General features: G+C 40.6%; 1 protein-coding gene across 2 annotated transcripts in view; it reads left to right on the forward strand.

The window, feature by feature from the left end:
- Positions 1-14,995, forward strand: part of TM2D2 (TM2 domain containing 2) — a 72,631-nt gene extending 57,636 nt beyond the window's left edge. For both annotated transcript variants that reach the window (XM_085634575.1, XM_085634574.1), the window contains 3 exons: positions 5,831-5,912; positions 10,025-10,140; positions 14,537-14,995. In XM_085634575.1, the coding sequence (XP_085490701.1) occupies positions 5,831-5,912; positions 10,025-10,140; positions 14,537-14,750 (412 nt within the window). In that variant the 3' untranslated portion in view covers positions 14,751-14,995. The remainder of the gene's footprint in view (positions 1-5,830; positions 5,913-10,024; positions 10,141-14,536) is intronic.
- Positions 14,996-17,587: the final 2,592 nt, after the last annotated feature.

Consider the following 17,587-nt stretch of genomic DNA (forward strand, 5'->3'; position numbering starts at 1 on the left):
TTCCATTCCATTCCATGTGCTGCCATTCTTTCGTTCCATGGTGACACCATTGTTGATGTAATGCCTATGCTAAGAATTGCCTCTGCTATGCCAGTTCCAGCATTGTGCCAGGCGTAGGTATATAGGTGTGTGTATGTATGTATGTGTGTGTAGATACATATAGATATATAGATAGATATACACACACATACACACACTTTAGTACTCAGTTAATTAAAACTAATGCAGGACCAGATAAGGCAATATGTTCTGATAAAGCATTTGTGCCTGCAGTCTCTGCATCGTATATGGCATCTGAACAACGAATGCTCTGGTGAGGGAAAGTATTTAGCAACACAAAGATGATGGACAGAACTGAACATTGTGAAACATTCACCCCCAGTCACAGATCTGGTTTAAAACCTTCGTTTTATTTTTGCTCATCATGCCACCCGAGTTTGGACCAAACAATATGCAAATCAGTCCTGGCCCCTTTCCCAGTGGGAACAGTCCAGCCTGAACTGCGAAGGCAGGTCCTCCATGGACTGGAAACAAGCATCCTGGGACCAGCTTCGGATAATCACCCCCTCATCAGGGTTGGCATGGTGAGCAAAAAGATTATGGATGAATGTTTGATTTGTTGAGCATTCCATCCTTCATCTGCTCTTTCTGGGTTTGAGAGAAAGTATTTAACCAGATGAGCGCCCTGTAGGAACAGGAAATTATATCACAACATATAAAACTTGACTCTCATGTTCTAAAATGTTGAAGCTCTTTGGAGTTTAGCATAAGCTTTAATACCAGGATGAGCAGTGAGAATAAACAGTTTCACGCGTGCTACTGGTTTATATTACCAAACCACCAATTGTATAAGTCTTTTATTGCTTTCGATCAAGCAGGTAGTATTGTCTGGATCATTACGTAGAAATTGCCCCCATTCTAGCACTTGTTTACTTTGCACGTATGTAGAGGTGAGGTTATGTGGTCAAGATGAGTTAACAGCTCATTGAGGTATACATTGGCTGCTGAGGGCTAGTGATCTACAGGTTACCAGTGCAAAGTTTGGAAAAACCAACTCAGCCTTCCAGTTTTGCAGGGTAGTTAAATTGATTACCAGAAATTCTGGTTATAGCAACACTTCATATATAAGTGTGTACATAACCAAAATAGGGTAGGAAGCACTATATACAATCACGTTATAATTATGTTGCACCAATGAGTTCAAGATTTCCAATTTCACTAAATTAAATGACCCTTTGCATTCGGATATGCTCATTGCATATGTTTTAAAAGGGAAAGCTCATACTCTCTTTAAAGATTTTAGCTTGTCAACTTTCATTTATTTCTTCAGAATGTTTTCAAAATTAAATTTCTCTTGTACAAGGTTTAACCTCTGTTCTTTTCGACCAAGGGGATTGCACATACAATATTTTGTAACTTTTGGACTAGTCATCATTATAAAATTGTTCTTTCTGAATCGCATGCTTCAAATTTTCAATAGAAGGTAGTAATTATGAACGGAAGTGATTTCATACAGTTGCTAAATTGATTTTGTGATTATATTTGCTATGTTTTTTTAATGTAAAAATTACAGCTGGAAAAACTGTACACTATTGGATGTCGGTTCCGTATGGGTTGAATTTGAGTCGACTGTTTTGCAGTTTAGACAGTGTTAACCTATTAATGATTTTGATGATCGATTCTGAGTATGCCATCAAACAGTTAACGAGGTATAGCTGAAAAATTAATGCTTTTGGCATTGAACATTGATTCCATTGTGAATTTTTATTTAAGATTAACGGTCAAGTTTAAATGACTAGGTTTGTTGATAATATACTTGGGTATTAAATGTTGAACCCTGTGAAGCATTTTATCTACTTTCAGTGTATGAGAGTACTTAAAATGTTGGGTGATAGCTAAGAAATTGTATATTGTAAAGGAGAGTTTCAATTTTATTAAGGACACAGGCGAGGATTATGCATTTTTGTCATTTATTTTGCTCAGTAGCCTAATTCTTTTAACATTAGAAATATTAAAACCGGGAAAGATTACAATTTCCATTATTTCTAGCAGTATAACAGATGTCTACCGGTCAGGGATGACTACCTTCATGTAAAAAGATCATCAAGGAAAAGCACTTCCTCTTTCATTGTGCCATAAAACAAGTCTTTTAACCTCCAACTATCGGTAATCTTCAGGGCCTGCAGAATGAAAACAGTGTTGAAATTACCCCCTTAAACCTGGATGTATATACCAAACTAAATTTATTGCTAGCTTCGAGTACAACACAAAGTTAATGTGCACCATAGAAAATGAACACCACCTGAACATAACCCTGCAAACATAAATGTAAATTGTTTATCATAACAGTGATAATTTAAGATGATTAACGTGTTTCATACGGTTAGTAGAAACTGCAACCGGGTGGGGAAACCGGACAATTTCCACCCCTGGGTGGGATAATCCTTGCCTCTGTCATTAATAGATGTTAAACTTTCCTTTACTATAGCTAAGAAATGTTCTATTCTGTGTCAAGACCAGAGGCTCAGATTATGAATGTTTAAAGCTTACTGACCGCCAGTGTTGCCACACCCATCACTGGTTTGATATAGAACGTTTTATAGGTTGAATCGACGAACACACTGCCCCCCTCAAAATATGCTCTAGATGACCTCCCACAGAGAAGGCCTTGGATGCCATAGCACCTCTTACTGAGTGAGCACTAAAGGAAGAGATATAAATGCCTGCTTCACTCATCACCCACCAAGCCCATTTTACAGTTTTGGGTGAAGAGACTGGCAGGAAAGTTTTCTTTATTGCAAAGAGCTTTCATCTGATAATTTCTGGTCTATATGCTTCCGTCATGGCCTCGGATGCGCTAGTGCCCCTCACCACACATAGGCTAGGATGGTCTGGGAAGGCTGGATAATGAACCATTCTGATATTATACTTTGTGTTTGTGTACACCATAAATGTAACACTTCAGGGGCAAATATCCTAGTTGACAAATACATCGCAGTTAAATCAGAATGTTTTACGAGAAATTAGGCATAAAACCATTGCAAGCATATCTGATAACTCTTTCCTGGATAAAATGTCCTTACCCTGACAGGATTCCAAGAGGCGTGGCACCACATTTACATCCCACAGCTGAGAGTACCTCCACTCTGCAAGAACTGGCAGCCTAACACCCCTCAGGAGTCTACATGCCAAGGGATGTTCACCTATTTGTATCCTGTTACCTGGCTCGTTGCTTACTGATCTTGCTAATCTGCAAGCATTGATTGTATGTCAGGCCAGGCTAAGGAGGGACACTTCCAACAAAAAAATTAGAACTTTCATTATATCTAACCCACAGGATCTAGATTCTGCCTCATACACGAGCAGGGCCATCTGTGCCAAGCTGAAATCTATTGCTTGACTCTGGACTTTGACCAAGCCCTCCTGATTAGTTGTGAAGCTAGCCCTGAAGGACCTGGGATTGACCTGCATCTCCAGTAATCCTCCTCACCATAAGCCGTAGAGTTCTGTCTAGAACCAGCTGGTGCGAATTGCCTCAGGAATCCATCACCATGTTCTGATTCTGGGGAAATGGGGTTAGATAATTCATAGAAAGTTCCAAAAGGAACTGGAAGCCAAGCTTGACATATCCAAAACGATGTCATTAAGAGCAGCATGTCTTCTGTTGCCTCACCTGCGCCTTAAACCTAGTAATTATCGAAAAGGGCATGAAGGCTTAACTGAAACAATGGTTTCAGCCTCACAAGAATGTATCTGCCGCCAGTACCCTTGAGTTTGGTCTCGAATTCAAGAATTCAGGTTATTGGTGGTTGAGACAAGAACTCCACTTGCTCATAATTGCTTGAAAAAGTATTGGATCTAGCTTCCAAGCATTGAAGTCCTTTAGATATCAGGAATGTAATCCACTAGGAGGTCCAACTTCCTCGGTAGAGACTTTACTGTCACTGATAGTTTCCTGTCTAGACAGAAGTGCAAAAAATCCTTCGCTAGTTTTGCCAGGATTCTTGATCTTGTCCCTCTGAGGCGGCTTATGTATCGGGCCACAGTCATATTGTCCATCTTGAGGAAAATGGAGCATGACTGTATCATGTGAGACTCCTCTCTGCAAATGATCGGGCAAGCAGCTCCAGGCAGTTGATGTGCAATTCCCTTTACTGCTTTGACCAGATTCTGCTTGTCGTAATATCTCTACAGTGAACGTCCCAGCCAAGAGGCTTGTGTTCCATGACTATATCCTGGACAGACCCGATGATGGCCCTGCCTTTTCAGGCCTCCATGTGTTCCAAACTACCTCCAGATTTTTTTGCTAGCATCTGCTCTCCGTTGGATGCGTGATGCATAGGAGAGACCCTTTCTCAGATGGGCGGCTTTCAGCCTTTTGCAGGGCTCGACAATGTAGAAGCAGCATGAAATTTGCTTGGATTGAGGACTCCAGTGGTATGACTACTCTGTCCAAGTATCTCAGCGATTCTTGAGCCTTCGTTAGGGTACGTCTTAGTTCCTTCTTTTGCTTGTCCTCTTCTTTACCAGGCGCTTCAGTGTTTGCTGTACTGACTTGATGATAAATCTTAAAAATTCCATTGATTGCTAAGGTTGGCATTCTCATTTTTGTTTTTTCTAATGCAACCCCGATTTTGTAGCAGGGAGTTGCTATCATGAGGTTGCTCAGAAGGCGCACAGCACTCTGATTCATTAATAAAATGTCCAGATAGATGATTAGTCCATGAGTCTCATCTTGGTGAAACACTATGGAGTGAAAGATCTTGAAAGGAAGGGCCACATTCTCATACACCTCCTAACCCCACCAACGATGGAGGAACCTCAGGTGGTTCGGAAAATCAGTGTCATGAAGTAAGCATCCTTCATATCCAGCCTTCCCATCCAATTGTTTGGTAGCAGTATGTCTCTTATGAGGTGTAAATGGCGATACACCAGACTCTGTCAAATTCATAACTGGACAAAGGCCCTTTTTGTCTCTTTTCGACCAAAAAAGAGTGTCTTTACATCCAGAAGATCTCTGTCCTCCATGTCCGTGTCCTGCACCTCTGGTCAGAAAGAAACCTCCAAATATATTCTAGCATTGTAACTGCTTTGTTCATAGTATTCCTGGGAGGCTGTAAAGTAAGGGCTGCTTGTCGAGTGCCCCCTTCCTCTACTGGACCCTCTAAAATCATTTGTGCTGAAAACCCTCTTCCTGGACTGTTGGACCTTATCCAATGAGGAAAATGTGGACATGAACTTACTGATTTTCTTTCATGAAGGGATCTCTGAAGAGACCCCCCTTCTGCCACCGGTCCTGCTTCTGAACTACCTGCGCTATGTTAAGTACAAAATACAGTCAATGAGGGAAAACCTTTAGCATGAAAATTAATAAAATGTCTCTCCCCATGAAGCAGGGCGATACTACACGAGTCACATAAGTACAAAGACACACACGCACACCTTTTATATTTATCATCAAGAAGCTCCACAAGGAAAAGTGCTACTCTAGCTGTTGAGCAGCAAAAAGAGGAAGTGCTTTAACTTGTGGGTATTCTTATGTGATGGTTGTTATCCCTGATTGGTGGATATTTGTTCTTCAGCTTGGACTCGTAGGACTTCTAGTCTTATGCTGTTGTAACGTTTGTAATGTTCATGATTATAGGTTTCTGAGCAAAATAAATGAAGAGAGAAATGCATGATCTGAGCCTCTGGTCCTGACCGAGAATGGTTCCTTAGTGTGTTTTGTTGTTGACCTAGTTGTGTTCCCGCAATATATTGGGTTTGTTTTGTGTAAGAGTCGTGCTGAAATGCTTATCCTGTTCCTGTTTTATCTTTTTAACTACTGCAGGCCTGAAGAATTTATCGAATGCGATGCTCCAGTAGATCATCATGGGAATAAAACCGATGATCTTGAACATGGATGTAAAAAGGTAAGCACTGAAGGCTCAATTGTCCATTAATACAGGCTATGAGTCTAAAGAGGAATGAGGTAGATTGGCTTTTAATGGCTAATGTTTTATGATTATGGCTGCTTTCTTTCATTTTTGAAATTGTTTGGGAACAGGCTGGCTGGATCTGTTGGGTGAATAGTACCATGCCCATCTTGTAGTGTAAATATCAGCCAGGTCAAACGTGCTGTCTCTGAGGTTTCTATAAGGGGCAGAATTGAAGATCTAGTACTTGAAATTTAGTGCACCATTAGAAAAAGGTTTCATTAATCAGCAGTTTCATTTATTATCTCATACTCGACCACGTGCTGATGTTGGCAACTGACATCCTGTGATGGAAGTTTTCCCCCCCACCGTGATCCATCCTTCCTATAATCTTGGCCAGAGCGGCTTCTGCATATTATTTGGGAATAGGCCTCATAACTCACCATGGATTGTTTGCTGGACGTGCATTTTGGATCCTGACATTGAACTGGCGGTAACCTGTGTGAACTCGTTCTGCCTAACTGAAGCCATGGTGGACCCGTACTCCATCACAAAAGTGACAGATATCCTGTTTGCCTTATTACAGTGCATTAGAATCTAAGGCACTTATAAACTTGACTTTTATTAAAGGGGACAGGATATCTATCACATTTGTGATGGAGTACCTGTCCTCCGGATTCTAAATCAGGCCAATAATCTTTTTGTTGTCAAGAGTTGCCAGTTTCACAGGAGACGTTTGACGGCTTTGGAGCGGTTTTTCTTTTTTTCTAGTTCTACTCTGAGTTTAACGATTAGGTTTCAATCAAGAGGATCGCCTGGTCTTTGTCATCAAATTCCTTCACAGATTATACAGAAACCAGCCAAACACAACATTCTCAGCCAAACCACATTTATTGTGTGGGCATGTTTACGTTTTTGTTTTTCTTCTTTTAAATTTGCATGCCAATCCTTATGTGCATATTTTAAAGGTAGTATTACAATCTGTTCACTGACTTGCACAATCTCTTGTATCCTTTTTGGGTGTTGCCGAAAGACTTTGTTTTAATTCATTGTTGTGTAAATAACTTTGCCTGCTGACAAAAATCTGGAGCTTTGTTATTGGTTTTGCCATTGACTGAGCAGAAATCTTCTTTAAGGCTAGGAAACCATTCTTTTTAGAGGCCCTATTTAATTTGAGGTTTAGTATTACATTCAAGTCTCCTTAGTCAAAGGACATTTGCCATTGTATCATATGCTGTAATGATAATTCCATGTTGGTAGTACTTTCACTGCTTGAAGTTGAAGGAAGCCTTGAATGTGAAACTGCATGAAAGGAGCTAGGTTGGGAGTTGCTCAGATACACAGAGATCGGGTAGAGTAAACGATAAAAGATGGCCCCCTAGGAAAGGATGATAAGGAAACTACAGGATGAGACTTATGTTGTGAGGGAAAATAGGGGAACAGTTGTTGAAGTCAGTCTGAGTTCCCACAACCGCCTTTGTTGGCCATGTGCTCCCTCTTTTGCCGAGGTGAACAGACTGAACTTAGATCTCTGAACTGCCATCATAATCAGACAAATATAAAGTCTGCTAGCTCCAGACAAAGATTGTGTTCTTGGTTGCACTACAGCTACTTGGACTTTAGCAGCCTGAAAATTTACTCCAAGCCTGTCAAGCCAAAGGATGTCTGGGCTACAAGGTAATTGCATTTGAACCTGCGCTGGAATTGGGTTTGTCAGAAAATAATCTATAATAATTTGGGTTCTAAACTAATGAGCTTTTCTCGGTCTAGTCCTACCCCATGCACCCTCGATAAGGTGGCTTCAAGATCACAAAAACCTCTGTATCTATTAAATTTCTGTGGAAGGAGAAGGGATGAGGGAGGCGTGAAGTCAATAATAGGTGATTAGTGTGTTTTTTGAAGGGTGAAGACAGGTGTTTGTAATGTATGATTCTGTTGATGTCTATGGGAACCATTTGGAATGCTGGGAAAGTAAAAATTATTACCACGCTGATGACACCATGCATATCGGGGTGAGTTGAGTGGTATGTAAACATTGTAGTGTTCGTTAAATAGTGACTACATCCGTTTTCAACTTCTCATTGATTGACTTATTCCAGTCTAGAGTATGTAGAATGTGGATGTCCACATCCATGGAATGGTCTGAATGCTGTCATTCATGTCTTGTTTATGAATTGCTTCATAGGCCTATCCAAAGCTTGCTTCATTTCAAAGAGTGCGGCAAACGTTTGCAAACTGTTAATCGTTTGTCCGTTATGATTCTGGTATGTGCATAAGCAGTATTTTTCAATAGTCCTTGTGTAGTTGTACACAGAATTTGAAGGAGATTGTCTTTATGATTTGCCAAATGTAATGCTTTTGAACATTATAGTTTCCGTATTAATTCACTAAGTGGTGTTCCATCACCATAGGGGTGTGAATCACAAAACCAGTTTTTTCAGCGTCAAAATGTTTCTTAGCATACGAATAGATATGGGTTCTATATGGTTTGAAAAGTATGTCAGACTACTTTGGTAAAACTGCAACTGTTGTGGGTTCCTGAGAGTACTCCAGGTGGAAAACGTCACATAAATAAATGATGCAGAAAATTGTATTTGCAAGATTTTTTAATTCAAAACATGGATCCCTTTTTTCTGTTTATATTATAGTTGGGGGCTGCAGTTTGCATTGCACCCCGAAATCACCCACCTAACTCTCCGTTCATTTACAGACGCAGAAAAATTGAGCATTCTTTTGGATTTTCAGTTGTAATAAAAATAATTTCACCTAACTGAATTCTGTGAATTAGGATTCTATTTACTCTTGCAAGTTAGTCTTTTTGAGTATATCAGTGGAACATACAAGAATGTTTGCAAATCATGCCCTAGATTCTGCACAAAATGTTTATCTCTTGACGTGAGTCTACATTACATAGGAGTATCTGTGTGCAAGGATCTAATTTTTTAGGTCTCGCCTGACCCAGCGCATGCCCTGGCCTGGCGAGACTTATTGAGAGGGCTCCTAAAAGTGCTACTATGCCAGCCTAGAGCTACAGTGCATGTGCGCGGGCTCGCGTGCCGCGTTTTACCGCAATTACTTTCAATTTTGCGGCCGCACGGCCGCTTTGCATATCCAATAGGTCTCGCTTTTGGGACCTTAGAAGTATTTAGTTATGCAACTGTTGTATGGCTAAACACTTATAAGGTCCCAAAGGCGAGACCTATTGGCTATGCCAATGCTTGTTCTTTTTAGCTAACAAACGCTTCAGATGTCTGTGGAAGGGCTATTATTTCTAATACATTACATATACTTGGAGTGGGCGGTGAGTCATCCCCTTCCTCATGATTGGATAGCTTTGTTGTCTGCATCACTTCCATGTTCTTAATTAGATAACTTTCTCCCCTACTTTTCTGTTTGTCCCAGTCTGGAGCACTTCGGCCTCAGTGTTTTTGATTGTATGATGTGCCCATTTCCTCTCTGTCACCCCTCCCCTGGCAATAGATCCCTCTTCACACTCGCTACTATTTTTTTGTATTTATTTATTTTTATCTTTTTCTGCCCTACTGGTCTCCACTCGCCAGGCAGCCATCTTAAAATGGGATTCTTCCCATCCCAACATGGCCATGCACGTTCAGCAGTTATCTATGGATGGGTTTTTGTAAATCTCTACAAATAACATGCAAAGGTGGCTGGCATGGATGTAAAAGTAAGTACAGTGGCCATCTTTGAACCAGATTTATTAAAAGAAAGCCAAATTCATTCCAAGATGACTGCTGCAAATACACACTCATTCACCAATCAACCAATCATAGGTCTGTGAAGTTCGGCTATCACCCATGAGGGTCTCAAGGCGTGGGGGCGGGTGTTTGGGAGGGGGGCTACTGATCAGTCTGGTGGCTATCTAAGACAAAAAAAGCATTAGCAAAGCCAATAGTTTTCATGGGTGAGACAAGTTGGTTCTACCAATGCTTGCTGGATAGTGTTGCATGGTTAAAAGTACTTGTTATTAAAAAGTTAGTTCTTTTGTTTGAAATCAACAGTGAAATGCCACAAATATCACAGTAGTGCTCAACAAATGTGATTTTTCAGTTGATCTGTGTTTTTTTTTTTTTTTATTGGCTTTGTCACAGTTTGGTGGTCAAGAATATAAAGAAGTGGAGCGCACTGAAGTACCTTGTAAGGCGTTGGATGGGATTGAGTGTGCTGGGCCGCGCACCTTTAGAAGGGACAATGTACCTTGCATCAAGTGAGTAACTAGTCACTTCAGACTTTTTGTGACCACATTCTCTGCTTCTGTACGCATTGGCCTTTCCACCACCCCCATCACCCAAGTGTAATTTAGAAGTGCTAATGTCCCCTTTTCTATGTTTTGTTTCACATTTCAGTATTTTCTTTTCAAAAGGAAAAAAAGGCATTTGACTGTGCAAAACATCTTGCAACAAGAGGAATACCATTCACAACGTGCACTTGGTAGCATCACTCCTAGGGTTAAGCTGTTCTTTAAAAAGTTTTTATTAACTTCAGTGCTGATTCTCCATTCTTAAGTTTTCAGTTTGTGGAGAGTGGTTGTCTGGATTAGTGTTTTTAAGTATGGATTTAGCAGAGAAAATATATATTTTCTACGAAAGGATTTACGTCTGACACTGTCACTCAACATAGCCAATGTATCTGTATGTTGCAGCAACCGGGGGTTAAGTTGGCAAATTTTATGATTTACGCATTTTGTCTGCGATAAACATGATAAAAAGATTTATTTCAAAGTCATGCTATCATCCTGAGCCCTTGCCGCCCCTGTATTTTTTTTTTCCTCAATTAACAAAAAAAAAATGTTTTAGATTTTGCAGCGGATTCGTGGATCACCTTCGAATTTGCGTAACAAAAAACGTTTTTGGCCCCTTGCATGGTCACCAGGCCTATGGGGACAGGGTAACTCTACCCTGTCCTTTTATGTCTTTTTATTCAAATTTTATTTTCATTTTTTTTTTTTTTTTTGTAGTTCTCTGGACTGATCCATGTCAACTAGGAATTTCTAGAGCCTGGCCATTATATGACAAGTGGAACGGACATATTTAGCCAACTCCTTTGGTGACGTTTTCTTACTCTCTGGTTGGCTCTTCAATCCTACGTAAATTTAAGCATCATTTGCTTTGATTTGCAAAGATGGTTGTGCACTAGCATCTGTCTTTAATTGCTTACAGATGTTAAAGAGGAGTGAAGAGACGACCCCAGTGGCACTTTTCAACCTTTATGTGAATATTACAAAGTCACCTAATACAAAAATCTCATTAACCAGAATAAACTAGATTATTGTTAGCCATGCTACTCTATTAGTGATTTTAGTAGTAACATGTTCACTATGCCATTGGTCCTGGGAGGTCAAGGCAGCCAACTGTCATTCATTAGTGTGGATTAAATAGAGTTGTTGGAAGTGAATTTGTTGTCCCGCCTATTATTGCAACTGCTTAGTTGGATATATGGGTTGGGACAAAATAATTTCCTGCATAACCTGTTGGAATGTGTGCCTCTGATCTAATTTTCCCCATGGCAAATATATGAATCTGTTGGTTTATTTTTTACCTCTGCAAGAATGATGCATGTGTGCTGAGTCGGTGACAAGGACTGGGTCATAGAGTGGAGTTCTGGAACCTACCAAGTGCAACCCTACCTGTTGAGAGTGACTACTGTCCTCTCTCCAGGTTGCAGCAGTTTATTTATAGATGCCTTAGTGGGCCATTTAACTGTTACCTGCATGAGGAGAGTGTCCTCCCAGCCATTCCTGCTAAAAAGGTTTCCGCCAGTTCCTTTCATCCACTTTCTTTGCACTGTCCCTGCGAAGCATGGAAGGTGCATGCATGTTTGCACTGAGAGTGTGTGGAAGAGTGAGGGTGCAAGGTGTGGCTTTTGTATGACTGCAGGAACAAAAGAATCCATTTTGGATTTCATCTGTGAGTTTTCACGAAGTGGAGGCTGGAGCCATGTAGGTAACAGCTAGCATTCCTGAAAGTCCTTTAAAGTGGAACATGCTCCTGTGAAAGAAAGGAGGAAGAGAGAACCCCATTGGAAATTTTAGGACAGACTCTGTCCCCCTTTGTGCTGCAGGCTTCGCAAAAGATATGCAAAGATCATATCTATATATGGTAGGGTGAGGGAAGTCAAGGTTTTTGTGTGTCATTTGTCTCACAGGGGCCTGGTAGGGAATACCCACCATCTAACTTCTATCTGTCACGTCTGCTGAACACATTTGAGTTCTCAAGTATCTAGTGTGAAGGTGAAGGAAAACCTACTCCCCTAAAATTAAATGTAACAAACCGAGAGGGTTTCAGGATCCACGTCAAATAAGTGTGCCAGAGACCTCTCACTAACTGGTGCATGGTGGTCCACAGCAATGAAATGAGGTAGATTTCTGAGTTCCAGGGACTGTATCTGTATCAGATAGCCACCATTTAGGGTCAAAAACAAATATGAAGGCCCTGCAACAATACTGCTAGTATGACATAACTGTTGGATTGATGGAAGAAGCTATCAGTGAGGAGGGAGGGCTGTTGGAAGTATCCCTACAGTGAGGAACGGCCTAGAAAAGGGACGCTCCTATCAACTGCTTGAGGAAGAGAAGTTTTTGTGCCGGAAGGTATGAGCAACACCAGCAGAGCACTAGAAGCAACATCAAGGACCAGGATTCCAGCCTGGAGATGTAGGTAGCTAAGTGCTGTTCCGCCCTGTAGTGCACTGCCAGCTGTGTTTCTTGTAGGATACGTGGCCTAATGACTCTTCTGTCCAGGACTATCTTTTGTCCAGGATGCTTGTCATATAATTTCTTCCATTTAGCACTAAACCATTCAGAACAGGAGAAGTATTCCAAGGATCTATCATTACTCCCTTCCTTTTTAACATCATTCTAAGTTCACTAGCAGACATCATATTATCACAAAAACAGAATTGGCTCATATGTGTTAATTTTGCGACTTCCCGTTAGGGAATCACACTTTTGCGATTTCCTAATAGCAAATGAAAATTTGCAGTAATTGTTATTAGGAAATTGCAGGTTACATATTTCCATTTAGCGATTTCTACAGATTCGCCATTTGTGAATCGCAATTTCGGATTTACATGCATATGGGTTCATGTTCTTTGTACCCAAGTGGAAAGTTAAGGTGTAAGTTTTTTTTTTTTTTTTTCTTTTTTTTTTTCTTTTACCTTGCTCAAGGATGCTAGATGGGTGATTTGACAGTTCTTTTGAAGGTGCTAGGGTTAATAGTATTTTTTTAAGGATCATCAAAACCTGCCATTTTGTATGGGTGTATAGGAAGGTTTGTGTCTATTTAGAGCTAGTTGTATATTGGAGGAGGTGGAGTAGTGTGGCTCAATGATTAGAGCGGCAGACCCTGATGCAGAGGTCTAGCCCGGGACCAGGGTTCAAATCTCCGCCTCGGCGGGTCTTGGGCTCAAAAAAGTCCACGGACCTGATAATTCTCGCCTCGGTGCCTATTCCAATCATGGAGTCCCACTCTGCAACTCTGGGCAATAGCTTGCTTAATCTCCACAACAGCCCCCACAACGCTAAGGATGCCTGGCCTCCACCTTGGGGGTGCCCAGGAGTGGACGCCTCACAGGGAACGCCAGGATGGGTTCCACAGCGGTATTGGTACAAGCGCCTTGAGACCCTTGCGGGTGAGTAGTGCGCTATACAAGTATCAAATTTACATTTATATTACACGTTATATAGAAGACTAAAGGATGCATTATTTGGATTTTGTATGGCTGCAGAGGGCGTGATTTGACAAAGTCCTACTTTGCATGGGGTGTTGATGACCATTTACTAAAGCTCAATGTAATGCCCTGATTTTGATTGCTGTTCTCTGGTCTGTTGCAGTGGTGAGTTGTTAAATGTACATGTCTTGCAGTCTTATGCAGCAGAACATAAACCGATGTCATGTGTTTTGTAATTCACTTACCTGCTCACTTTGGCTTGGATAACTCTAGCTTTATTTTCCTTTTTAACGCCTCCCTTGAATATTTTTTCGGTCTGGCATTTGACAGCACAACTCTCAAATAGGCCTGTTGCGAACAATATTTATACAGTGAGCTTTAGGGCTTCTCCCTTCCACCACTGTCTTTCTTAGACCATTCTTCATATGGAGACTTTTTCAATCGCATCCTGGCTCAGTCTAGTGGAGTAATCATCTCTTACCTTAATGCTGGTGGCTGTCCCCCTCCACATCAGTGCCTGCATTGAAATGCACGAGGGGCTAGTTTACAACTATAAGTCCGCTCCTGCAGGCTCCCTTTCAAGTATTTAGCTCTAATGTGCTAACAGTGCAAGCAACCCAAACCTATTGGCTTATTTTCTTTATGAAGATCTTTTAAGGTAATGTTTTTTAGTTTGAGATTTATCAATATGAAATTAAACTTGCGCCTTGTGAGGTTAAGAAAGCAAGAAATACACCATCTGTGCGATGTTTGCCTCAGTCGGTTAAAGGCTTCAGTAATAAAAACTCCTATTCCAGAAAGCTATGAAAATGTACACAAGGGACATTTTTATCTTGCATACAGATTACGAATTACTATATGTGACAAGGACATGTTTTCTGTTTTCATTTACACCTAGGCCACTAAATGTTATTTTTATTCCATGATTTCTGCAGATACACCGGACATTATTTCATTACAACCTTGTTCTATTCCTTCTTCCTGGGCTGCTTTGGAGTGGACAGATTCTGTCTTGGACACACTGGGACTGCGGTGGGGAAGCTGTTGACCCTCGGAGGACTGGGAATCTGGTGGTTTGTCGATCTCATTCTTCTGATCACTGGAGGACTGATGCCCATTGATGGCAGTAACTGGTGCACCTATTACTGAAAGCCACTACTATGCCTACATAAAAGGATCAGTGTTTTGTGGACAATAGCTGGTGACATTATGCAGCTTGTGTACGTGTTCTCTGCACCAGAGCTGGACCTTGGTGGAAGAGAATTGGGGACATTCATCGCCAAACTTTGTTTCTCAGTTGGACTAAGTGGGGTCGTTTTATGGACTTTGTTTGCACTGTATGTAATTCCACAACTAATTTAAATGTTAGAAATTGAAAATAGAAAATGACAATATTGCATGTGTTGGATTCCTTTTTTCTAGGACATTCAAAACTTGTCAAGTTACGAGTGTATATACATGTCCAATAAAACTTAAAATTTTTACAATTCACATTAGGGGAAAATGTCAAAACTATGAGATTGTTGATGAGGTATGTATTTTATATCTGCTTTTAATGCAAAGCAGCAACAGAATACCATTGTTTTCAATAGGTAATGCTTTACACCCATCCACCCAGTCTTTCCTTCTTGGTGAGCTTGACTGATAATGACCTTTTCATTTCGTTTTCTACCGATATCCAATTGTCATTCTGGTCTGCAGACGATGGGGGTTGGTTGGAGGAAGGGGGTTATTGATTTGTATAGCACCCTAATTACCCGAGAGAGCATCCAGGCGCTTGGGGTAGGTTTGGCGATGGCCTCCTTGATGTATTTAAATCTGCCATTCGGTATTAGCTTGGCAAAATCATTGTTTTTAGAAACATGCAAACCCTTTGTCTGGGAAAGATACAGTTTTACCTTAAATAAGGTGAACGTGATGCATGTGTCTACATGACTGAATTCACTAAAAGCAGATGTGCAAAATCTGTTTATAGAAAGTTAGTGTTCCCAAAATCACTAACGCATGGACTTCGCGCCCCCCCCCCCCCCAATCCAATTCATTTATTAGAAATTAATCGCTGTTTTTATAGTTTGAAAGCTTAACTTGTAGTGTATCACGTGGCTGCTTAAGCATTATATATAAAATACCCAATATGGCAGACCCAGAGTCCGAGTATGTCATCCGCTGGTTCATTGGAAACATTTTTATATTTAAAAGTATTTGTTCAAGGTAATTCCTCCGCACCAGCGTCCCGTGTGCCAATAATGGAATTTTCCAACATCCCAACACAAACCAACATAGTTCTGATGACTCCTTTTCCAGTAGCTCCATAACAATGGCCCGTAACAAAATAAAAACGCTTGGTAGAGAGAGACTTACTCTACTACAGGAAAGTGTAAAATCTCATCTTTATTAACAAGAAATCCTTGTGGAATTTGCCACCCTAGGCTACCTCAAGTGGAACGTCTGAACCTATCATTTAGACATCCGCCCTAGAAAAGAGACTCAAACACTCTAATATCCGTAGCTACTCCGTGGAAAAAGGTGTCACAGCAAACCTTCACTTCCTAGTGCTGTCTCCTAAATGCAAGAACAATAGAACTTACATTCACATAGCACCTGCTAGCTCTATTTTCACCAAACAACCTGCCATTCAAAGTGTAGCTGGTGATACTCCCGCTGACCCGATACGTTTGTTATTTAACTGTACAGTCCTAACCCCTCCCACCCACCCCACCCAGAACCAGTTTATCCTGTTGAAGTAATATTTAAAAATGGGTCGATTTCGCCTAGAAATAAAAATTATTCATTGTAAAGCCCATTTTATCCACTCTACTAGATTAACTTCCATCTATTTACATTTTCCCACTTTCACTTTAATTGATCGATTTCAGCATATGGTCAGTGCTCTTAAAGTTTTGGGGCAAAACAAATGTGTGGAGCGGATTTATAGATTTTGGTACTTACATCCCACATCAGTATTTCCATCATCGGCATTAATGTCCATATTCATCATGATCAATCAGTACTGCTTGTGGGTGGGTTTTTCTTTAATTCCTCCGCAATTGTAATTTCCTGTTTCACTGCTAACAACTTATACGCAGTGAGTATCAAATCCATTTTGGACTTCGCTTTCAATGAGTGTAGAGGCAGCCTCAGTATTGGAGTACCCTGTCCTTAGGGTTGGGATAACCCAGCACATTCCTAATATGGATCAGAGCCTTTATCCAGAGAATCTGTTGTTTAGGGCATGACCACCATATAGGTATTGGTGTCTCCGCATTCCACGCCTTTGTTAACATTTCCTATCTAACTCAGGATACATTATTTTTAGTGTCCTGTGAGTCCTATAATAATTGAACATAAATTAGCTACCAATGTTGTATTGTAGCCATGCAAAATAATTGTTTTTATTATGTATCTTCTTGGTACCTGGTTATCGTCTTTGAGAAGATGAAGTGATGCCTCCAAGATGCAAACGTGATGTGGAAGTCATATTCAAATATTTGAAAGGAATGTTTTTCTTACTATATTCTCACTATATCTAATTTGACTGGGTGTAAGGATGCTTACCAGTAGGTAACAACAATCTGCTCTCACAGGGGTCGGCAAACAATTGGGCTGGGTTTCACCCTATTCAGATGATCACCCGAACAACTTCTCTTACATAAAAGGATAGCCACCGATTATCACAGTCCGAGTAGGGAAAAACCGAAATTCCGAATATGCATCAAAACTGACCATCACTAAATATGCAGCATTATACACACTGGCTATCCTAGTGCTTTGGTCCTGACTCCATATAGATTTTCCTTAGAGTTGTTTGAAAAAGGCTAGTAAGTTTACAAAATTGCAAAGATTACTATTGCAAATTAAGATGGCCGCCATAGACGAAGCAAGAGTCAGTGTGCCTGTGTCGCCAAAAGAATATTCAACAAAAGACTAAAAGTGCAGCATCTGAAGTCTAATCCTTGAAGACGATATTCTCGGAACTATATTGCTTA

This window comes from Triturus cristatus, chromosome 11 (assembly GCF_964204655.1).
Source record: "Triturus cristatus chromosome 11, aTriCri1.1, whole genome shotgun sequence".
Taxonomy (NCBI): Eukaryota; Metazoa; Chordata; class Amphibia; order Caudata; family Salamandridae; genus Triturus; species Triturus cristatus.